The 25,636-nt window shown below is 45.3% G+C and overlaps 1 protein-coding gene across 1 annotated transcript; it reads left to right on the plus strand.

Moving 5' to 3' along the window:
• Positions 1 to 21,313: 21,313 nt before the first annotated feature.
• LOC141049958 (olfactory receptor 6B9-like) lies at positions 21,314 to 23,255 on the plus strand. Its single transcript, XM_073546801.1, has 2 exons — positions 21,314 to 21,328; positions 22,317 to 23,255. The coding sequence occupies exons 1-2, from the start codon at positions 21,314 to 21,316 to the stop codon at positions 23,253 to 23,255; spliced, it is 954 nt and encodes a 317-aa protein (XP_073402902.1).
• Positions 23,256 to 25,636: the final 2,381 nt, after the last annotated feature.

Here is a 25,636-nt window from a genome sequence, read left to right on the forward strand (position 1 = left end):
AAGGACACCCTGGACTTCATACTCCAAGGACCCTCCGACCGAAACGGGAGGAGGAGGGGATGGGACAGGGTGAATTGGGGAGCGATACAACTTGAGGAGAGACTTGTGGAAGACGTTGGGTAATTTGAAAGACTGAGGGAGTTTTAAACGGAAGGCCACCGGGTTAATCACCTCTATAATCTCGTATGGACCAATAAATCTGGGACCCAGTTTGGCAGACGGTACTTTAAGCTTGATGTTTTTGGTGGAGAGCCAAACCTTGTCTCCAACTCCCAGGTGCGGTCCTTTGGATCGCCGTTTGTTCGCTGCCGAGGTCTGTCTAACCCGGGCCCCTTTCAAGTTAGAGTTTACCTCAGACCAAATGGTTTTTAAACGATGTATATTTTTCTCTACCCCAGGAAGCTCCGACATTCTGGCCGAGAATGAGCCAAAGCGCGGATGCAGCCCGTGGTTGCAGAAAAAGGGGGTAGACTTAATGGAGTCCTGATACTGATTGTTTAGGGCAAACTCGGCTAGTGGCAGATGTTCTGCCCAATCGGACTGGTGTTCTGAGATGTAGCAACGAAGGTATTGCTCCAGAGCCTGGTTGACACGTTCGGTTTGCCCACTGGTTTCAGGGTGGTAATCCGAGGAAAAAGATAGCTCAATACCAATGCGTTTACAGAACGCCCTCCAGAACTTTGACACGAATTGGGTACCCCTGTCAGACACAATATTGACCGGGGCACCGTGTAAACATACCACATGTACAATAAACAGTTTACTCAACGTTTCCGAGTTAGGTAACCCCGACAGGGGGACAAAATGACATTGTTTACTGAACCTGTCCACCACCACCCAGATACACGTCTTTCCATCTGAGGACGGTAGGTCCGTAATGAAGTCCATGGAGATGTGGGTCCATGGACTCTCGGGGGTGGGCAAGGACTGGAGCCAGCCGGCAGGGCGAGTATGGGAGGACTTGGCGCGGGCACAGACCTCACATGCTAAGACATATTCTTTGCAGTCCTTAACCACCGTCGGCCACCAAAAATTCCTAGTTATCAATCTGGCGGTATTATTGAGACCAGGATGGCCTGCCAAGACAGAGTCATGTGATTCTCTAAGTACTTGTAGGCGAAATGCAGGCGGAACGAACAATTTGTTGGGTGGCGCAGTGTCAGGGGCTTGTTCTGGGGATTTACGGATCTCCTCCAGAAGGTCCAATGACACTGCGGACACAATGATCCCAGTGGCCAATATTGGAACTGGTTCACAGTCCTCGGCTTGTGAGGGGCAGAAACTGCGAGAGAGGGCATCGGCCCTCACATTTTTTGTACCAGGGCGGAAGGTGATTATAAAATTAAACCTAGAGAAAAACAATGCCCACCTTGCTTGTCTAGGATTTAACCTTTTTGCTGATTCCAGGTATTTCAGGTTCTTATGATTGGTAATTACCGTGATCTTGTGTTTGGCGCCCTCGAGGAAGTGACGCCATTCCTCGAAGGCCCAATTAATTGCCAATAGTTCCCGATTCCCAATATCATAGTTTTTCTCCGTTGGAGAGAATTTGCGGGAAAAAAACGCACATGGACGAAGCTGAGTGAGGGATGTAGTGCCTTGTGATAGCACTGCTCCCACTCCGACTTCAGAGGCATCCACCTCCACAATAAATGGACGGTCCAGATCCGGCTGAACCAAAACTGGGTTGGCCACAAAACTCTCTTTTAACGTAGAAAATGCCTGAATTGCCTCAGGATTCCAGTTGACCACGTCTGCCCCTTTCCGGGTCAGATCCGTGAGTGGCTTGGCAATCTCTGAGAAACCTCTAATAAACTTGCGGTAATAATTAGCGAACCCCAAAAATCGCTGCAGCGCTTTCAGCGATTCTGGTTGCACCCAAGCCTTAATAGGCTGGACCTTGGCAGGATCCATGCGGAAGCCTTTACCTGAAACCATGTATCCTAAAAATTGTACCTCCTCAGCAAAAAAGACACATTTCTCCAGTTTAGCAAACAAGGAGTGTTCACGTAGTCTTTGTAGCACAGAACAGACGTGTTGAGAGTGTGTCACAGGGTCAGCAGAGTAAATCAGAATGTCATCTAAATACACCACGACATACACCCCACAAATGTCTCTAAAAATATCATTAACAAAGTGCTGAAATACGGCAGGTGCGTTGCTGAGTCCGAACGGCATAACCAGGTACTCAAAATGGCCAAGGGGTGTATTAAAGGCCGTTTTCCCACTCATCTCCCTTTCTTATGCGGACCAGATTATATGCCCCCCCGGAGGTCAAGTTTAGTAAACCAACGGGCTCCTGTTAGCTGATTAAAAAGATCAGGGATGAGTGGAAGCGGATACTGGTTTTTTATAGTGATTGCATTCAACTCCCGATAATCAATGCAGGGTCTGAGACCACCATCTTTCTTCTCCACAAAGAAGAACCCGGCCCCAACTGGAGAAATGGACGGTCTGATAAACCCTTTTCTTAAGCTGTCTGCAATATAGTCATTCATGGCCTGACGCTCTGGGCCAGAGAGATTAAATATTCTTCCCTTAGGGAGACGGGCATCCGGAATCAGATCAATAGGGCAATCATACTCTCTGTGAGGGGGTAGCTTTTCAGATTCTACAATAGAAAAGACATCCTCAAAATCTCTGAAAGCAAACGGTATGTGGGGGGTTTTAACCTTAACTTGGTTTACTGCCAAGGATATGCAATTTTTCTGACACTGTGGGCTCCAGCGTACAACGTCACCCAAGTGCCAGTCGATGACAGGATTGTGCTGGCGTAGCCATGGCATACCCAGAATAACTGCAGAGGTTAAATTGTCCATCACAAAAAATGACACCAGCTCAGTGTGTAAGGCTCCCACAGACATGGCAACCTTGGCAGTAACAAACTTAACCCCCTCCTGAATAATGGACGTGCCATTAATAGCCGTGGTTTTAATAGGGGCATTAAGTTTTAGTAGAGTTACACCCAGATTCCTAGCAGTCAAGGAATCCATAAAATTTCCTTCAGAGCCACTATCCACATACGCGTTTAAACACAGCGATTTCTGACCACATGAAACTGAAATGGGTAATAAAACTTTAGCCGCATCTGCGGGCAGTACCTGAACCTCGGGACCACCATGGCCAGAGTAGTTGCTCAGAGGTCGACGTGCCAGGAGCATGGATCTCTGAGGTGCAGCTCTCTCCCTGAAGACTCCAGACTGCCGCATAGTTGTCCAAGAAAATGAGAGAGATCTTCCAGGCTGTGCACTGCAACAGGTGTTCAGGCTAAAAATCAGCTCAGTCAGAAGAAGAAAAAAAAAAAAGTTCAGGGAGACTGCTTTTGTATATGTTGGGTATATACACAAGAAGCAGTTAATTTTACTGCCGGATATAATGTAACGTCCGTCTGCGGTTCTGGGCTGCAGCCAGGCAACACCCCGAGAAACACTGATACCCTTTACCCCTATACAGGGATCTGGATTTACAACAGAGCCCAGGAGGTACTGTCTGAATAGGAGCAGTGGCCAGAGCAGGACGGTCATCAGAGTGAAGTACAAAAACGGCAGGCAATAGCAGAGTCAATTTCAGGCCAAGGTCAGAGTCAAAAACCAGGAGGGCGGCAGAGGTACAGAATCGTTAGGAAGTAGCAGAGTCAGAATATCCAGGCCAAGGTCACAAACCAGGAGAGTAGCAGAAGTACAGAATCGTCAGGCAAAAGAGGGGTCAGAAATCCAGGCTGAGGTCAGAGTCAAACAGAAATCAATCACTAAGTAACACACAGGGGAACCAAGAATATATCCGGCGGCTTGCAAGACCAGTCCCAAGGTATTTGAGGGATCAGGTCATCCCTCACAGGTTCCTGGACTGGTGATGTCATTAGGGCCGCCCCCCCAGGACCAGGCCAGATGGAGTTGCAGTAACCCCCTGATGACTGACAGAGGGGCGGAGCCTGCGCCCACCAGATGCCTGCGCAGGAGCCACTTCTCTGTCACCACCATAACTCACGGGCGGACCACGGCGCCTCCCAGTGGCCGAGGCAGGAACAGCCGTCCCCGAGTCTGACAGTGAAGTGGCGGTCTGGCGCCTCCTAGTGGCCGTGACCGGAACAGCAGGCCTCGAATCCAACGGTGACGTGACAGACCGGCGCCTCCTAGTGGCTAAAGCTGGGACCATAGGCCCTGAGTCTGACGGCGACGTAATAGAACCACGGCGCCTCCCAGTGGCCAAGGCAGGAACAGCCGTCCCCGAGTCTGACGGCGAAGTGGCGGCCCGGCGCCTCCTAGTGGCTGCGACCGGAACAGCAGGCCCCAAATCTGACGGAGACGTGACATAGGGGCAGTGTACAAGGAGAAGAGGAGGGGGCCTAGAACCGATCCTTGGGGGACCCCAACAGTAAGGGGAAGATGAGAGGAGGAGGAACTGGCAAAAGATACAGTAAAGGAGCGGTTGGAGAGATAGGAGGAGAACCAGGAGAGAACGGTATCCTTGAGGCCAATGGAATGGAGCATAGTGAGGAGGAGCTGATGATCCACAGTGTCGAATGCTGCAGAGAGATCCAAGAGAATTAGCATGGAGTAGTGACCATTTGATTTAGCTGTTAGCAGATCATTAGAGACTTTAGTGAGGGCAGTTTCAGTGGAGTGTAAAGAGCGGAAACCGGATTGGAGAGGGTCGAGAAGAGAGTATTCTGAGAGATAGCGGATAAGACGGGAGTGGACCAGGCGTTCCAGGAGTTTAGAGATGAAGGGAAGATTAGAGACAGGTCTATAGTTAGCGGCACAGTTTTGGTTGAGGGATGGTTTTTTAAGTAGTGGATGAATGATGGCATGCTTAAATGAGGAGGGAAAAATACCAGAAGAGAGAGAGAGGTTAAATATTTTAGTTAGGTGAGGGGTGACAGCAGGGGAAAGGGACTGGAGGAGCTGTGACGGAAATGGGTCACTGGTGCAAGTAGTTGGGCGAGAAGATGCAAGGAGCCTGCTTACTTCTTCTTCTGTGACTGGTTCAAAATCAGAGAGTGAGTTAGATGCAGTGGGGGAGGGAGGACAGTGCATGGTATGAGGTGATTGGGAGATAATTTCCTGTCGGATCTGGTCAATTTTTTCTTTGAAGTAATTGGCCAGATCGTCAGCTCTGAGCTCTGTGGTTGGGGCCTGTACTCTTGGATTGAGTAGAGAATGAAAAGTGTCAAAGAGACGTTTCGGGTTATTGGACAGTGAGGTGATGAGGGTGTTGAAATAGGTTTGTTTGGAGAGGTGAAGGGCAGTGTTGTATGTTCGAAGCATAAACTTAAAATGGATGAAATTTTCGGGTAGATTGGATTTTCTCCACAGACGTTCGGCGCACCTGGAGCACCGCTGCAGGAAACGTGTTTGCACCGTGTGCCAGGGTTGTCGCCGTCTGCGTTGTGGTGTTCTATTTATAGGGGGTGCAAATTCATCCAGGGCAGTTTGAAGTGTTTCATTGTAATGCTTCAATGCAGAATCAGGACATGAGAGGGAGGAGATAGGGGCCAATGAAGACTGCAAGTTCTTCATAAGTTTCTGGGTGTTAATGGCCTGTATGTTTCTATAAGTCTGGACAGTCAGAATTTATGGCGCCAGAAGATGAGATGCTGAGAGAAAGCCTAAGGCCTCAACAACAACAGATCTGGAAGAAGAACAGGAACATGAAGCTCCATGGCAAGACAAGCCGCTGCATGGGATATATCATCAACAGATAATGGAAGTGGCATGGAGAAATCCTACCAATGGCTGGAGAAAGCTGGACTCCGAGACAGCACAGAGGCACTAATCATAGCGGCACAAGAGCAAGCACTAAGTACAAGATCCATAGAAGCAGTAATCTACCACACAAGATAAGACCCAAGCTGCAGACTATGCAAAGAAACCTCAGAAACCATCCAACACATGGTGTCAGGATGCAAAATGCAAGTAAGAACAGCGTATACTGAACGCCACAACCAAATAGTGGGAATTGTATACAGGAACATCTGCACAGCATGTAGGCTAAGTTCCCCTAAGTTCAGGTGGGAGACCCCAGAAAAAGAGGTGGAAAATGAAAGGGCTAAAATCCTGTGGGACTTAAAGATCCAGACGGATAAGCAGATGTTGGCTAACCAACCAGACATTGTGATAGTAGACAAGGATCAGAAAACAGCAATGATAAAACTAAGGAAAGAAAAAGTGCAATAGGGTCTTATCTGGGTAAAAAATGAAATAAATTCAGATGGAATCTACTCACCTTCTCCAGAGTGAATAAAAGCATATAAATCAATGTCAGCCTGCTGCACGCCCGAGGTTCACAACCGTGACCGTCAATATATTTCCTTTTGGATGAATAATTTAGGCTTACTGTGCGCTGCTGAGATCAGGATAAAGTCACCACATGAGATACTTTTAAACTCTTTATTCCCAACGCGTTTCGAAATGAAAAACCATTTCTTCCTCAGGGGATGACAAGTAGACTACTTGTCATCCCCTGAGGAAGAAATGGTTTTTCATTTCGAAACGCGTTGGGAATAAAGAGTTTAAAAGTATCTCATGTGGTGACTTTATCCTGATCTCAGCAGCGCACAGTAAGCCTAAATTATTCATCCAAAAGGAAATATAAAAACAGCAATGATGATAGATGTGACAGTGCCAAGTGACAGCAACATCAGAAAGAAGGAATATGAGAAGCTGGAGAAATACCAGGGCCTCAAAGGAGAACTGGAGAAGATGTGGAAGGTGAAGGCTACAGTGATTCCAGTGGTAATAGGAGCACTTGGAGCAGTGATCCCTAAGTTGGAAGAATGATTACATCAGATCCCAGGAGCAACATCTGAGCTCTCTGTCCAGAATAGCGCAATACTGGGATCAACTAAGATCCAGCGCAGAACCCTCAAACTCCCAGGCCTCTGGTAGAGCAGAGGTCCCCAACCACCGGTCCGCGGCCCAGCACCGGGCCGTTGCAGTGCCCTTGCCGGTCCGCGGACAGAAGGGGAGCCGGCGGCGGTGCAGCAGCTGATACTCACCCTGCATCCCGCGGCGGCTTCATCCAGCGCTGAGCGGTCAAGTGTACCGCTCATTTAAGGTCATGAATATGGACACCACTCCTTTCCCATAGGCGTGGCGTCCATATTCATGGACCTTAATGAGCGGTAGCACGTGACCGCTCCGCACAGGAGCTGTAGCACCGCGAGATGCAGGGAGGGAAGTTCAGCGACGGGAAGGAAGGTCAGCGATGTGAGGGTAAGTATGATGGGGGAGGATGGGGGAGCCGAGTGGAGCCATATATACAAGGGAGGCCGGGAGACTGGGAGCGGAGCCATATATACAAGGGAGGCCGGGAGACTGGGAGCGGAGCCATATATACAAGGGAGGGAGAGTGGAAGCAGAGCCATATATACAAGGGAGGCCGGGAGACTGGGAGCGGAGCCATATATACAAGGGAGGGAGAGTGGAAGCAGAGCCATATATACAGGGGAGGCCAGGAGACTGGGAGCGGAGCCATATATACAGGGGAGGCCGGGAGACTGGGAGCGGAGCCATATATACAGGGGAGGCCGGGAGACTGGGAGCGGAGCCATATATACAGGGGAGGCCGGGAGACTGGGAGCGGAGCCATATATACAGGGGAGGCCGGGAGACTGGGAGCGGAGCCATATATACAGGGGAGGCCGGGAGACTGGGAGCGGAGCTATATATACAGGGGAGGCCGGGAGACTGGGAGCGGAGCCATATATACAGGGGAGGCCGGGAGACTGGGAGCGGAGCCATATATACAGGGAAGGCCGGGAGACTAGGAACGGAGCCATATATACAGGGGAGACCGGGAGCGGAGCCATATATACAGGGGAGGCCGGGAGACTGGGAGCGGAGCCATATATACAGGGGAGGGAGAATGGAAGCAGAGCCGTATATACAAGGGAGGCCGGGAGAGTGGAAACAGAGCCATATATACAAGGGAGGGAGAGTGGGAGTGGAGCCATATACAAGGGAGGCCGGGAGACTGGGAGCGGAGCCATATATACAAGGGAGGCCGGGAGACTGGGAGCGGAGCCATATATACAGGGGAGGCCGGGAGACTGGGAGCGGAGCCATATATACAAGGGAGGGAGAGTGGAAGCAGAGCCATATATACAAGGGAGGCCGAGAGAGTGGAAACAGAGCCATATATACAAGGGAGGGAGAGTGGGAGCGGAGCCATATACAAGGGAGGCCGGAGACTGGGAGCGGAGCCATATATACAAGGGAGGCCGGGAGAGTGGAAGCAGAGCCATATATACAAGGGAGGGAGAGTGGGAGCAGAGCCATATATACAAGGGAGGCCGGGAGAGTGGGAGCGGAGCCATGTATACAAGGGAGGCCGGGAGAGTGGGAGCGGAGCCATGTATACAGGATGGGACAGGGGATCCATGTATACAGGATAGAAGAGTGGGCGCAGAGCCATGCATACAGGATGGGAGGATGGGAGCGGAGCCATGTATATAGGATGGGACAGAGGAGCCATGTATACAGGATGGGACAGGGGAGCCATGCATACAACAGGGGGAGCCACACAGAGCTGGACAGGACGGGGGGAACCACACATACATTTTCTGATGATTAGAAAATAATCAGCATGTACAGTACTCCAGTACAATTTTTCTTAAGTGCTCAATGCTCCATTTCCTTGTAGGTTCCAATCATCATTAGCAGTGACGGTCATCAGTAGAAGTAGCCCAGTGCTCCCACTAAAACAGAGAAACAAGCCAGGTGCTCCCACTCATTCAAAACCTATGGTGAGTTGAGTCACATTAAAAATGCTATAATTAAATGATAAGTATGCACTGCTAAACTACAACCGCGTCCATAACCACGCCCCCTTATGACCAAAGCCCCGCCCCTGTCACACCTCCATCCCCGCCCTGCCGGGCCGTGGAAGAATGGTCTTGGTTCAAGCCGGTCCCTGGTGCAAAAAAGGTTGGGGACCACTGTGGTAGATGACCGGAAATTTAAAAAAGGACAACATAGACAACCCCCAATGAGTGGTGAGAAGGAAGTTTTGTTTTTGTTTATATATTTATATATATATATATATATATATATATATATATATATATATATATATATATATATATTGCAAGGTAGTGCTGTCATTTAAGTAGGGGATACTCGCTTAGCAGCCGCAAAACCAGATCCGGCACGGGTTTTCCATAAACAGTCATAGTCCATGCAGTTTATTTTGCATCATAAACCCACAGCAACATAAAGTTCACTTAATCAGCATAGCGTCCATGATAGAGTTCAGCTCTGTAATCCCTGTGGTCACACAGGTTATGCATACACAGGCTCTTAAGCCTCAGTTATCTCACCCACGTCAGGGTCTCCTCATGATTCCTTCACCATGCTGGAGACGTCCATTCCTTCCAGGGAACCATCAGGCACATGCAGCCATTCAACCCAGCATTCGCGTGCTGTCAGGAAGACAACCCCCATCTCTCCCAGACAGGGCATTCCACAACGGACCAGCCGGGTCCCAGCATTAATTCCATGTGACCTACCCTGGCCACCTTATATGGTCCGTAGCCACGCCCACCGGGTCACATGGCTATGACCTCACCACAGGTCCTTGAACCATTCTCACACCTTTACAATAGCGTTCTTAACCACACCCCTGGGTGGATTTGTAGGTAACTGGGTCCGCCCATCTCCCCAGCTACCTGGAGACTTCCCCCTGACATACTGAAACAACACGTCAGCAGTATCACTGCTGATCAACACGCACATAAGTCTCCATCTCAAGGCCACCCACCTTGAGATACATAATGGTCATTCTGGACTCTGCCATTCATCCTCTCTCCTAGGACATCCACACAGCACCCCCTAGCGGACACAGTGGTCACTACACCACAATATATATATATATATATATATATATATATATATATATATATACAAACCTAGGTCAAAAATTAAGACGACTTCCAAATGTTCAATTTGTCTGATTTTTCTCTTTATAGGTACAGTTAGGTCCATATATATTTGGACAGAGACAGCATTTTTCTAATTTTGGTTCTAGACATTACCTCAATGAATTTTAAACAAAGCAATTCAGATGCAGTTGAAGTTCAGACTTACAACTTTCATTTGAGGGTATCCACATTAAAATTGAATGAAGGGTTTAGGAGTTTCAGCTCCTTAACATGTGCCACCCTGGTTTTAAAGGGATCAAAAGTAATTGGACAGATTAAATAATTGTAAATAAAATGTTCATTTCTAGTACTTGGTTGAAAACCCTTTGCTGGCAATGACTGCCTGAAGTCTTGACCTCATGGACATCACCAGACGCTGTGTTTCCTCCTTTTTGATGCTCTGCCAGGCCTTCACTGTGGTGGTTTTCAGTTGCTGTTTGTTTGTGGGCCTTTCTGTCTGAAACTTAGTCTTTAACAAGTGAAATAGATGCTCAGTTGGGTTGAGATCAGGTGACTGACTTGGCCATTCAAGAATATTTCACTTTTTTGCTTTAATAAACTCCTGGGTTGCTTTGGCTTTATGTTTTGGGTCATTGTCCATCTGTAGTATGAAACGACGACCAATCAGTTTGGCTGCATTTGGCTGGATCTGAGCGCACAGTATGGCTCTGAGTACCTCAGAATTCATTCGGCTGCTTCTGCCCGTGTGTCACATCATCAATAAACACTAGCGACCCAGTGCCACTGGCAGCCTTGCATGCCCAAGCCATCACACTGCCTCCGGCGTGTTTTACAGATGATGTGGTATGCTTTGGATCATGAGCTGTACCACGCCTTCGCCATACTTTTCTCTTTCCATCATTCTGGTAGAGGTTGATCTTGGTTTCATTTGTAAAAGAATGTTCTTCCAGAACAGTGCTGGCTTTTTTAGATTTTTTTTAGCAATGTCCAGTCTAGCCTTTTGATTCTTGATGCTCATGAGTGGCTTGCACCGTGCAGTGAACCCTCTGTATTTACTTTCATGCAGTCTTCTCTTTATAGTAGATTTGGATATTGATACGCCTTCCTCCTGGAGAGTGTTGTTCACTTGGTTGGCTGTTGTGAAGGGGTTTCTCTCCACCATGGAGATTATTGTGCGATCATCCACCACTGTTGTCTTCCGTGGGCGCCCAGGTGTTTTTGCATTGATGAGTTCACCAGTTCTTGCTTTCTTTCTCAGGATGTACCAAGCTGTAGATTTTGCCACTCCTAATGTTGTAGCAATTTCTCGGATGGGTTTTTTCTGTTCTTGCAGCTTAAGGATGGCTTGTTTCACCTGCATGGAGAGCTCCTTTGACAGCATGTTTCCTTCACAGCAAAACCTTCCAAATGCAAGCACCACACCTCCAATCAACTCCAGGTCTTTTATCTGCTTTAATTGAGAATGACATAACGAAGGGATTGCCCACACCTGTCCATGAAATAGTCTTGGAGTCAATTGTCCAACTACTTTTGGTCCCTTTAAAAACAGGGTGGCACATGTTAAGAAGCTGAAACTCCTAAACCCTTCATCCAATTTTAATGTGGATACCCTCAAATGAAAGCTGAAAATCTGAACTTCAACTGCATCTGAATTGCTTTGTTTAAAATTCATTGTGTTAATGTCTTGAACCAAAATTAGAAAAATGTTGTCTCTGTCCAAATATATATGGACGTAACTGTATATTTTTGAGTTAAAACGCCGAGAGACAAAGAAAACCCTATATTAAGGGTCACCAATCTAACCCAAGAAGAGGTGCAAAACAGGCTAAATAAGATTAAAATAGATAAATCTCTGGGTCCGAATGGCATACACCCACGAGTACTAAGAGAACTAAGTAATGTAATAGACAAACCATTATTTCTTATATTTAGAGACTCTATAACAACGGGGTCTGTTCCACAAGACTGGCACATATAAATGTGGTACCAATATTCAAATAGGGCTCTAAAAGTGAACTTGGAGATTATAGGACAGTAAGTCTAACCTCTATTGTTGGTAAAATATTTGAAGGGTTTCTGAGGGATTTTATTCTGGATTATCTCAATGAGAATAACTGTGTAGCTCCATATCAACATGGGTTTATGAGGAATCGCTCCTGTCAAGCCAATCTAATCAGTTTTTATGAAGAGGAAAGCTATAGACTGGACCAAGGTGAGTCATTGGATGTGGTATATCTTGATTTTTCCAAAGTGTTTGATTCCGTGCCACACAAGAGGTTGGTACACAAAATGAGAATGCCGGGTCTGGGGGAAAATGAATGAAAATGGGTAAGTAACTGGCTGAGTGATAGAAAGCAGAGGGTGGTTATAAATGGTATATTCTCTAACTGGGTCGCTGTGACCAGTGGGGACTGCAGGGGTCGGTGTTGGGACCTTTTCTCTTCAACATATTTATTAACGATCTGGTAGAAGGTTTGCACAGTAAAATATCGATATTTGCAGATGATACAAAACTATGTAAAGCAGTCAATACAAGAGAAGATAGTATTCTGCTACGGATGGATCTGGATAAGTTGGGAACTTGGGTTGAAAGGTGGCAGATGCAGTTTACCAATGATAAATGTAAGGTTATACACATGGGAAGAAGGAATGAATATCACCATTACACACAGAACAGGAAGCCACTGGGTAAATCTGACATGGAGAAGGACTTGGGGATCCTAGTCAATGATAAACTTACCTGGAGCAGCCAGTGCTAGGCAGCGGCTGCCAAGGCAAACAGGATTGCGGGGTGCATGAAAAGAGGTCTGGATACACATGATGAGAGCATTATACTGCCTCTGTACAAATCTCTGGTTAGACCGCACATGGAGGCCTGTGTTCAGTTTTGGGCACCAGTGCTCAGGAAGGATATAATGGAAATAGAGCGGGTACGAAGGAGGGCAACAAAATTAATAAAGGGGATGGGGGAACTACAATACCCAGAGAGATTAGCAAAAATTAGGATTATTTAGTCTAGAAAAAAGATGACTGAGGGGCGATCTAATAACCATGTATAAGTATATAAGGGACAATACAAATATCTCTCCGAGGATCTGTTTATACCATGGAAGGTGACGGTCACAAGGGGGCATTCTCTGCGTCTGGAGGAGAGAAGGTTTTTCCACCAACATAGAAGAGGATACTTTACTGTTAGGGCAGTGAGAATCTGGAATTCCCTGCCTGAGGAGGTGGTGATGGCGAACTCAGTCGAAGGGTTCAAGAGAGGCCTGGATGTCTTCCTGGAGCGTAACAATATTGTATCTTACAGTTATTGTTAGGTTCTTTAGAAGGACGTAGATCTGGGGATTTATTCTGACAGAATTTTATAGGCTGAACTGGATGGACTAATGTCTTTTTTCGGCCTTACTAACTATGTTACTATGTAATTGTTTTTTTAGTCTATAAATTTCTGACAACGTGTCTCCAAATTTCCAAGAAATACATCTTTTTTCTGAAAAAGAGAAAATAAACAAAACTCAGTGCTTTCGGACCTCAAGTAATGCAAAAAAACAAGTTCGTAATCACTTAGAAACAACAATACTAATGTTTTAACTCAGGAAGAGTTCAGAAATCAATATTTTGTGGAATAACCATGATTAATAATCCCAGCTTTCATGCGTCTTAGCATGCTTGCCACACGTCTTTCACACTGCTTCTGGGGTAAAAATGTAAGCAGTTCTTCTTTGTTTGATGGCTTGTAACTATCCATCATCCTCTTGATTACATTGTTTTGATGTGGTGGTCTCTTAATTTTTGCCAGAGGCTGTATATACATACACACAGTTGTGCTTAAAAGTTTACATATTCCAGCAGAAATTTTGATTTCTTGTCCTTTTTTCAGAGAATATGAATGATAACGCCAAAACTTTTTCTCCGCTCATGGTTATTGAAATGACACTTATCAATGTCTTCTCTGGGCCTCATCCACATACAGTCTGAAAGCAGCTGGAGCACCATCAATGGCCGGCGTGTTGTCCTCAAATGAATTACAACAAATCACAGTCCAGCTTCTGGCTGCAATGGGCGGTTACTGGTTTTGCCCGATGAGCACCTAGTCCATAAATCTGTGCAGCCAAAGTGGGGAGTGCTACAGGAGTCTCTATCTCACACGCTGCTGCGTGTCTAATAGCAATGGGGAAAGCACCTCAGGGTCCTGCCACTGGCACCTGCTCCTCCGCGTGAGCACTGCACTCTGCTTGGCCGGGTGCGTGGGGCTCTGAACAATCACTGGCTCACATGAGAGTTTGCCTAAGCTTTGCCAGGGCATGTCTCTGTGCTGCCTCTGTCACTGCAAAGCGTGCAGCACACCTCTCTTCCAACGGTAAACTGAGACCTCTTCCTCGTGCTTCCTGCTCATGGCCCGGCTTAGCCATGCCACCTATCCCCGGGTCATAGGACCTGTCCCATTCCCCTTTCTTTCCCCCTGGCAACACTGGATGCAGCCTCGACAGTTCCAGACCCAGCATGACATCAGTAACCGCAGCGCGGTCTTCCTCCTTACACGTCCAAACTTGGGGCATGCCTTTCATTCACTTCATAGGCAAACAATATGGGAGTAACAACTTCCTATTAATTAATATGTTCAAAGGGGTATTGGGGTGCATCCAAATTTGGGGCAGGTGTTGCATTCACTGCATTGCCAAACAGTTTGGGAGAACCAACTTCCCAATAATGGGATCATTGATTTCAGGAGGTCCTCCTGTACGTCTTTTCAAAGGGTTATTGGGGTGCGTCCAAATTTGGGGCAGGCCTTGCATTCACTGGATAGGCAAGCAGTACGGGTGCACCAACTTCCTAATAATGGGAACATTGATTTCAGATGGCCCTAATGTACATCTCTTCAAAGAGGTATTGGGGTGCATCCAAATTTTGTTCAGCTCTGCCACTCACTGCATATGCAACAACAGTATAGGTGACTCACTATTTAATAACGGGAAAAACAGAGCATAGCCAGCTGATGGTTCTCTAAGAATAATGAGGAACGACTGCTGGCCTTTTAGGAATAGTAAAGGCCGCCTGATGACCCCATAAAAATTGGCTCTGTGACTTTCAGAGTCCCACCTTCATAAATGAAACAGGATGTGTCTGAAGATGTGTCACACACCACATGGCCAGATAAGGTTGTTACATGCTACATTGACATTTCCCAGTTAATGCATTTGTCTTGGTTGAAATCAAAGCTAAAGTTACAAAAGGCATCAAAAATGCTACATGTGAACACAGCACAAGTGGTGGAGGAGCATTTTTGTTTTTGGTTATTTATTTTGCCTTATATACATCTTATTACCATGGAAAGGATGTTCCTTATCATATATCCCAGGAAAATCCATTTTGATTTCATTTTTGTTTGTTTCATTGTGAGTCTCTAAAAGTGGTGTAAGTTTCAGACAACATTGTTCACAGTAGTGACCTGGGAGTCAGAAATGCTTCCAGGGGTCTTCCCCATGCTGTTCCCATGTCATTTGAGCACTGTTCCCATCGATTTCTGCAATTTTTCGTTCATCTGCAGACTGCCAGGGGGCGCTAGAAAAATGCTTGAGTTTCACACAGACTTACTTTGAGTTTGTTGCTCGGCTAGAGTACCCGAGCACTTCATTACTCGCCCATCACTTATAAAATACCTTATAATATTACATTTTGTTGCCCACCACAGCTCAAAGAAAGCTCCAAGATAGTATTACACAGGTTTATAAAACAATGTGAATCAGAAGGGGTTGTCCCAGACCTTATGGTCTATGAAAAACCAGCATAGGCAGTATTAGGCGCCAGGAAACTCATTCTACACAGGATAGATCCCAAGCCTTGTCCACCTCTGCAGTCTCCCATTCTGCTCCAGCCACAGTTGAAGCTGCTCAGCAAAGACATCGGTCTCAGCATCTTGCTCAGACTTGTGCTGTTCGCTTGGTTGCTGCTGGCCTCCCAGCCAAGTCTATGGTAACCAGTGAAAGGCAGTGGCAAACATGCTCTGGAGGCTAAGCCCAGAAATCACCCTACTGAGCATTCTCGTGTGGTGACCTCTCATTGGTGGTCAGTCGTCAGCTGCTCTGGTGATGCGGCTACTCCGGATTGGTCCATGAGCAAGGTCCTATCTGACTGGACATGACCTGAACCTATAAAAAGTCCTCCGAGGCACACGCCAGCTCGCTAATATCATTTGCGGTTGTTTATGTGGGTGGAGACTTTGCCATTCTGTCGGCTGTGTGAGTGCCTAGCATTCCTTAGAGAGGCAGGTTTTTCACTTGGCTTGGCATAGAGCCCGTCTTGGCCACGTGTGTGGTTAGCACGGGTCAGTTATGGGGCACAGTCTAACCCACGTGCTTTAACCCTTTTGGTTTCAACTGGGTACAGTACACACCTCATTTAGTACCACTTAGGCCTCTTTCACACATCAGTTTTTTGCCTTCAGGCGCGATCCGGCTTTTTTTTGTAAAACCGGATCTGGCAAAATGCAATGCCGGATCCGGTTTTTCCCCATTGACTTGCATTAGCACCGGATCGTGCCGGATGGCATTGCGTTTCATTCGTTTTTTGCCGGATCCGGCAACTTGTCTCATTCCGGCGTCTGGAAAAAACGGCTACTGTAACGTTTTTTGTCTCCGGCGAAAAAGCCGGAAGCGCCGGATCCGGCGCTTCCAGCTTTTTGCTACAATGAAAGCCTATGGGCGCCGGAATGCGCCGGATCCAGAAAAAGACGGATCCAGCCACCGGATCCGGTTTTTTTAAGTCTGCGCATGCTCAGATCCAATTGGCCAGCCGCCAGGAACAGAGACGGATCCAGCAAAAAAACGGATCCGTTTCTACAGTTCTCCAAAATTTATGCCGGATCCGTTTTTTCTAAAAAAAAGCCGGATCCTGCCTGACGGCAAAAAACTGATGTGTGAAAGTAGCCTAAGCGGCTATCTGACCTTGGTACTCATATTTTTGCACCACTCGGTGGACATCTGTATTAGTTAGTTTCATTTTTCTTTGCCACTCATTGGTTATCTGAGCTGGTATTCCTTTGCCAGTGCATACCTCTCTGAAATGCTATCAGTCTGGTATCTTGCGTTCAGACCACACTGTGTGGACTAAACACAAAGTGCTTTCTGGTGAATGCTCATCGCATGGCTTCATCATTGTTTACTAGCTGCAGGATAACATCTCTGCACAGTGGACCCTGGGTTGTGATCGCACTAAATTAAATAACTAATAACTTGCGATCTGCCAACCCTAACAGGTAGACTCATACACTATGCTGTATTAAAAAGGCCCCAAATGTCCCATGGTGACGTGTTAAATTTGGAAATTGCCATTTGTTATCCATTAATATTGTTAAAGAAAAGAGCGCAATAATTGTGCAAGCACAGTGTATTACCAAAATATACAAAAAGGCTTTAATAAAGACATGCCAAAAAGACAGATAGACAATTAAAGCCATCAATAACACAACATTCACAAAAGATGGTGAGTGGACATGTCGCTGCTCAGGGCAGAGCGGGCTCCTTACACCTCATGTTGGGCAGAGCGGGCTCCTTACACCTCACGTTGGGCAGAGTGGGCTCCTTACACCTCACGTTGAGCAGAGCGGGCTCCTTACACCTCACGTTGAGCAGAGCAGGCTCCTTACACCTCACGTTGAGCAGAGCAGGCTCCTTACACCTCACGTTGGGCAGAGCGGGCTCCTTACACCTCAAGTTGAGCAGAGCGGGCTCCTTACACCTCACGTTGAGCAGAGCAGGCTCCTTACACCTCACGTTGGGCAGAGCGGGCTCCTTACACCTCAAGTTGAGCAGAGCGGGCTCCTTACACCTCACGTTGAGCAGAGCAGGCTCCTTACACCTCACGTTGGGCAGAGCGGGCTCCTTACACCTCACGTTGGGCAGAGCGGGCTCCTTACACCTCACGTTGGGCAGAGCGGGCTCCTTACGCCTCACGTTGGGCAGAGCGGGCTCCTTATACCTCACAAGGGTAATTATGATTTTTGTAGTGAATCTTATATTGGGACTTTTGTGGTGACTGACTCTTGATCCTTGGGTTCTATACCTTTGCACACTTATGATACTAGAATCATATGTTTGATGGTGTTCACATGCATACTGTATCAAAATTGACTCTATCAAAGCGCATTGTGATTGTGATTCATTTAATTCCATCTTGTGCATTATTTCCCTCTTTGGTCCACATTTTATTGTATTACTGCCCTATGGTGTATTATTTGATATACTCTTTATGACACAAATTTTCCATAAATATTCTATCTAGTATTTTTTGGAGTCGCCCGCTCACCATCTTTTGTGAATGTTTTTTTATAGATGATTTTAATTGTTTTTAATTGTCCATCTGTCTTCAATAAAGCCTTTTTGTATATTTTGGTAATACACTGTGTGTGCACCTTTATTGCACTCTTTTATTTAACAATATTCCTGGTTCATTTTCTGGCTGTGTGGTACTTGCTGGTACGCAGGATGCAGTGACGAGCCGGAGACCGAGCAAGGGTTAAACTAGACTTTTATATATACATAAAGAGCAAAGAGAACAATGGTTTTTCCACGCAGGGAATCCAGACACAAATACACAAGTATCAAAATGCTAAACAGTACGAGGGGTGGTAACTATATGGCCACGCTAGGGCCGGCTACAGGTCCTTGGATTAACTATAAACGCAAATGAAATGTCACTTATCAATCTCTGACGTCCTGCAGGGAGATGTCTGATCGGTGTCTCAGCCGCCGGGTCCAGCCAAAGAAGAGTTGACGCAGGCTTCGGGCATTCTCACGCCCTGGTTCACCCTGGTTCAGGGGGAATGATACAGGCCCTAGGCCAGTTCCCCTCCACCAGAGTTGCCCCATCAGGTGGTGAGACAGAGGCAGCCGCGGGTCTGGATGTACAGGGCGCAGCCGCGGTCTGGAGCGGGGCAGTGGCTGCCGCGGGTCTCACCGTACAGGCCGCAGCCGTGTTGTGGAGCGGGGCAGTGGCGGCCGCGGGTCTAGCCATACAGACCGCAGCCGTGGTGTGGAGCCAGGCAGGGGCGGCCGCAGTGCCCACTCGGTCTCCTCCTCGTGCTGCTCGGCCCCGTCCTTTCTCCCGGTCAGGTGAGATTCTGTCTCCCTGGTCTTGAAGATGCTGACTCACACATATTGTCGGGCACTAAAACACTGTTAGGAAAGATTAACGCATTTTGATTTGCATCTTAGTCATGATCTCATGACTAAAACGCAACTCAAAAAGCATTGATCTTTCCTAACAGTGTGTTTGTGCCTAACAACATGTGTTGCCCATTTTAATAGCTTTTCAAGAAAAGTTATTTTTTTAGCCACCTCTGCCCATCGCTGGATCCTTAATTCCCTTTTTCTAACCTCGGTAAATGGCTCAAGAATAAGAAGTTGTCTTGTCAAATTCCGGACAGTGAAAGTAACTTTACAGATGGGTGCACTACCTGTTAAAGGCATTTCTTTTTTTGTTTTGCCACTTTCTGATACAAACATGCTTTCTTACTTCTGTGGTTATGGCGATGGCTATATGCTCCAGTCATTGACTGGTTTTCTGACCAGATCACCCACATCATCTAGTTCTCACAATTGCTTCAAAATTCCATCTTATCCACCTTCTCAGAAAGTATGCTCGTTATTCGCTGCCTCTAATATACAGAGAAACACAGGGTGGATTCAGCTAGCCAATTGCAACCTTTATAGCAAAATATGTTTTTTAATGAGTCATTTTCAAATAGAACATCACAAAAATGTGGTCCACTAGATTTACTGTTAGCACATAATAGCACAGTACACAGAGGTACAGCATTAAGGCTGTGTGCACACGTAGCGATTTTTAAGCGTTTTTGCCACGATTTTCGGCGCGAAAACGCTTAAAAATCGTGTACAGAACGCCCCCCATGCATTCCTATGGCATTCCGCACATGCTGTGCTATTGCTGCGCTTTTTTCCGCGGCGGAATCGCATCGCGGAAAAAAATCGCAGCATGCTCATTCTTTGTGCGGAATCGCAAAGAATTGCCGCGATTCCGCACCCATAGGAATGCATGAGAATCGCTTACTTCCCGCATGTGGCTATGCTCACCATGCGGGAAGTTAAGCGTCTCATGTGCGGTTGGTACCCACGGTGTGGAGGAGAGGAGACTGTCCTCCAGGCCCTGGGTACCATACCCCTGTAAAAAAAAGAATAAAAAATAAAAAATCGGGGTATATTTACCTTCAGACGTCCCGCGCTGCATTCCCGGCCTCAGCGTTCCCAGTAATGCCTTGCGGCAAGGACCTGTAATGACGTAGTCTCGCGTGACTCTAGCGGTCTCGCGAGATCGCTATAGCAACGCGAGACTACGTCATCACAGGTCTCGCAAGGCAACGCTGGGAACGCTGAGGCCCGGGAATGCAGCGCGGGACGCCGGAAGGTAAATATACCCCGATTTTTTATTTTTTTTTAGCATTTTAACATTCTATCTTTTACTATTGATGCCTCATAGGCGGCCTCAATAGTAAAAACCTGGTCACGCTTGTCAAACACTATGTTTGACAAGTGTGACCAACCTGTCAATCACTTTCCAAGCGATGCTTCAAATCGCTTGGAAAGTGCTTGAATATCGCAAGCGAAAATCGCGGCAAAATCGCGAACATAATCGCTGTAAAATCGCAGTGAAATCGCGCGGAAAAAAACGCGCGATTTCTGGGAAGGAGTCCGGTTTTTAGTAAGCGTTTTAAAACGCTACGTGTGCACATAGCCTAAAACCAACGCGCTCCGACTTGCGTCTTAAACATGGTACAATGATTAACTTTTAAAATGTTTTACTGTTACTTTTGAAAAATAGAATACGACATGTTTTTTTTTTGTGTTGCCAAATTCAGAGACTATAATCATTTTTTTTTCTTTTCCCACTAATGGATTCATGTTAGGGCTAGTGTTTTCTAAGAACCAGATGTCACTTTTTTTTTAATCATTTTGGCCTCTTTTCATTCTTTTGATCTATTTTTATTGCAACTGTTCTGAAAAATGAGAAATAACATTTCTTATTTTTTCCGGCATTTACGAGGCATTTAAATGTGATTATTTACATGTTAGATTATGTATCCACATATTTGATAGTGTTTATTTTATTACTGCATTTTACATCATGCTTGGAATAATCCAATAATTAATAATAATGATGCCTCGTTGGACTGCACCTCGAGAGATATGGGAGACAAAAACAACACCAACTCCAATGAGGCAATGGCGTAATATATATATATATATATGTATATATACGTATATGGAGTCATGTCATAGTTCCTGTTCTATGAGTAAATGTTGATGCATCTGAATATGTCATATCGTTCTACAGAATCGGACCATGTTGATGAAGATCTTCTATTGCAGATGATGACCTGCCACATCTTACCTCACGGTGAAAAATAAGAAGAACATGGAAATATCTGATGTAAGAACACAAATGATGTAGGGATATATGATAATTCCCATTGCAATCACATTTAGATCTTGAAAATAAGAATGGAAATTTTCAAAACAAAGTTTCTAATTTATTTTTATAGGAAATAAAATTTGTGTTCAGGTGAACATTGATCGTAATTTAATGAAGTTTAGATAGAAAATGCTCTTGATCAGAGGACATCTTTGTCGCATTCCATAAAGTGAGGAGATGGTGAGGACAAACATACAACTTTGCAAGATGAGCGCTCCATATACCACATAGTATTGACACTTGAACGTTACATCCACATGTTATGGAGGAATCAATTCTGTGAGAGTGATCAACGGTATCAGTTAGCATTTAGGCTTAGATATGACAGCTAAATCTTTAAAGAGAACATTGTAGAGATTCAAACCTTCTATCAGCAGTGAAGGGTACACAGAGGCATTTGGTTCTGGTGCAAAACAGTCTCGGGTTTAATTTCTCTCATAAACTTTGAAAGTAAACCTAGAAGCTTCACTTAGGCAAAAATAAAACATTCAATAACAAAAATAAACTCCTTTCTCAGGATAGGCATATTAAAATGATGTGGTGTAACTTTCACCGCAAGTGGTGTATTGTTATGGTCTGTGCACCATTAGAGCTCCCCTACCTCAGACACAATTGAGCAAATTCAGCTGCCTTTTCTAGGACCTGCAAGACCCCTACTGGAGCTATGGGATTGACTATTTCTACCCAAGCTCTTTTGGCCACTCTTTGAACCCTGGACCCAATATCTGGTCATTTACCAAAACCTCTCAGTAACCAATAATTACCAGACCTTCAATTCTCGGACTTACATCACCGAGGCCAGTCACTTCAGTGACACAAACCTGCCATTCATGACATTCCCATCTGATTTCCTGTAACATGAAGAACTCCAGTTCCTTTATCTTATTATATTAGTAATAAATCTTATTGACTTTCATATCTCTTATGTTAATATACTATTTTGCAGGTGAACAATCTGACTGATATTAAAGAGTTTGTACTCCTAGGTTTTCAAGGCAGTTCACAACTAAGAATTATACTCTTCTGTCTGCTTCTTGTAATATTCTGGGTCACAATATGTGGGAATCTCCTGATCATCACCCTGGTGTCCACCAGCAAGAACCTCCACACCCCAATGTACTTCTTCATCTCACAACTGTCCATCAGTGACATCTTATTGATCTCAGATATTGCCCCTAACATTCTCTACGTTTTAATGAATAATGGAGGAACCATTGCTTTTATTGGCTGCATGACCCAAATTTATTTCTTTAGTGCCACAGAATCATTTGAATGTCTTCTCCTCACAGTGATGTCTTATGACAGATATGTGGCCATCTGTAACCCACTCCGTTACTCCTCTATAATGACAAATGATAATTGCATGATATTGTCCATCACTTCTTGGTTGCTCAGTTTCTTTGCGTCACTCATTTACATTATAATAATATCCAGGTTAAAGTTCTGTGGCCCTAATGTTATTGACCATCTATTCTGTGATCTCGTTCCCTTACAAGACATTGCCTGTTCGGATACATTTCCTATAAAACTACAAATGTATTTATTAAGTATTCCCCTGCTGATTATTCCCAGCATAATAATTGTTGTTAGTTATGTGCAGATTGTCCGTGCCATCTTGCAGATTTCATCTAATGTCAGTAGACAGAAAGCCTTCTCCACCTGCAGCTCTCACCTCACTGTGGTCTCCATATTTTACACAACTCTTTTCAGTGTGTATATTCTCCCAACAAGTGAACAAGCATCAGCTATTAATAAAATCACATCCCTGCTATACACTGTATTTACCCCCTTGATTAATCCCATTATATATAGTTTTAGAAATAAAGAAATTAAAGATAGTCTTCGACTTCCCAAATGTTTTTTCAAATGGCAAGCACGGTTATAAAAAAATAAAATCATCTTTACATACAGACTCTGGCCGCTGTCACTTCTCTGCTGACTAATCTACTGATGTGTTCTATGACATCCACTTGCATTTGCCTGACCACTGCAGCCAATCTCAAATCACAATGGTTAGATGACCGAAGAACGGGGCTTAATATGAGGAACGAAAAGAACATTCATTGCTGAATCTATGGGGTTTAGAGCTGGTGAGTATACATTATTTTATTATTTGGTAATCATCCCATTGATTTTTTTGAAAATTCTACATAAAAGAGTTATGATCTTTGCCAAGCTCCAGGCAAATTGTTGGCATTTTCCAAGATTGATGTATCGTGACAATAAAGCTGTTATGACTTTTCATACTTCCATGTGAGCTCTTCAAAGCACAGCAGTTTAAACCAACTTGTAATGGAGCCATCCATTAAACATCCATAGAACTGCTGAAAAGTGCCCTGGCAAGGGGTCTACTGTGCATGCCCAGCAAGCATGCACCTAATATCCCAATTATAATAGTATGCAGAAATGAGAAAATATATTTGAGTCAAGTTGAATTCTCTTTGAAGTGTATTAAAAAATGTGAATACTTCTGTTCAGCTATCATTTTGCTGAATTGAGGAGGACCAAGAACTGGATAAAAAAGTTTTTGATATTCACCTCAATCTTCAAATATCCCACCACTGCTGCAGTTGACTCTGCAGTCCTTTGTTTCATCAGGGATGTTTTTATTTCCTATCCCCATGTGTTTTGATTCGGTCACCGAGGAGGATTACCGTGGAATAAGCAAGGCAACCAGATAACCAGAATCTTATATCAAGGAGTCATTGGAGAAGGTTCATATCAGACCGTCCTCTTCACCTTTAGGTGCCGGCCTTTTCTTTGTGGCTAAGAAAGATGGCTCATTAAGGCCATGTATTGACTATTGTCTCCTTAATAAAATCACTGTTAAATATCAGTATCCGTTACCCCTGATTTCTGATTTATTTTCCAGAGTGAAAGGTGCTAGTTGGTTTATCAAGCTTGACCTTAGGGGGGCGTATAATCTTATTCGCATCCAGCACGGTGATGAATGGAAGATGGCGTTTAATACTCCTGAGGGGCATTTTGAGTACCTGGTGATGCCTTTTGGGCTCACTAATGCCCCTTCCATCTTCCAATCTTTCATGAACGATATTTTCCGGGATATTGTGGATAAGTTTTTGATCGTTTATTTGGACGATATTTTGATTTTTTCCAATGATTGGGGTTCTCATGTGGAACATGTTTGGACTGTATTCTGGATTTTGAGAGAAAATGCTATGTATGTTAAGGGATTGAAATGTCTTTTTGGCGTACAAAAGATTTCGTTTTTGGGATTCATTTTGTCCCCGTCTGCTATTGAAATGGACCCGGCCAAGGTCCAGGCAATTTATGATTGGGTTCAGCCCACTTCCTTGAAGGCTCTCCAGAAATTTTTGGGTTTCTACCGTAAATTCATAAGTAATTTTTCTGCTATTGTTAAACCACTGACGAATTTGACCAAAAAGGGCCCTGATGTGGTGAATTGGTCCCCAGAGGCAGTCTCGGCATTTCAGGAGCTTAAGCGTAGATTTACTGCTGCTTCTGTCCTACGGCAACCTAATGTTTCACTCCCATTTCAAGTGGAGATAAATGCTTCTGAGATTGACGCAGGAGCCGTTTTGTCTCAAAGAGATACCGTAACCTCTAAGATGAATCACTGTGCCTTCTTTTCTCGAAAATTTTCCCCATCTGAATGTAATTATGATGTGGGGAATTGTTGGGTATGAAGTGGGCATTTGAAGAGTGGAGACATTGGTTAGAGGGAAACAGACATCAAGTTGTGGTCCTCACCGACCAAAAGAACTTGATCTATCTCGAATCAGCCAAGCGATTGAATCCTAGACAGGCTAGGTGGGCCTTGTTTTTCACGCGTTTTAATTTTGTGGTCTCCTTTCTTCCAGGCACTAAGAATATTAAGGCGGATGCCCTATCTAGGAGTTTCTTTGCGGATTCTCTTGATGTGACCCAGCCTACTACCATTCTAAATGAGGGTGTGGTTCTTTCCGCTATTTCACCCGATTTGAGACTTGACCTGGAAGAATTTCAGGAGGACAAACCTGAACGATGCCCTATGGGGAAATTATATGTCCCTGACCAGTGGAGGAGAAGATTAATGTCTGAAATTCATTGCTCAGCATTAGCTGGTCATCCTGGTATTTTTGGTACCAGAGATTTGGTGAGTCGGTCTTTTGGGTGGCCTGCTTTATGTCATGATTTCAGGAATTTTTTGCAGTCCTGTGGGACTTGTTCTCAGTCCAAATCCTGTTCTCGTTCTAGTGGTTTGTTAGTGCCCCTGCCAGTGCCCAGGAGGTCATGGACTCGTAT

The sequence above is a fragment of the Dendrobates tinctorius genome, unplaced genomic scaffold, assembly GCF_039654945.1.
Source record: "Dendrobates tinctorius isolate UK_male_01 unplaced genomic scaffold, ASM3965494v1 ptg000151l, whole genome shotgun sequence".
Classification (NCBI taxonomy): Eukaryota; Metazoa; Chordata; class Amphibia; order Anura; family Dendrobatidae; genus Dendrobates; species Dendrobates tinctorius.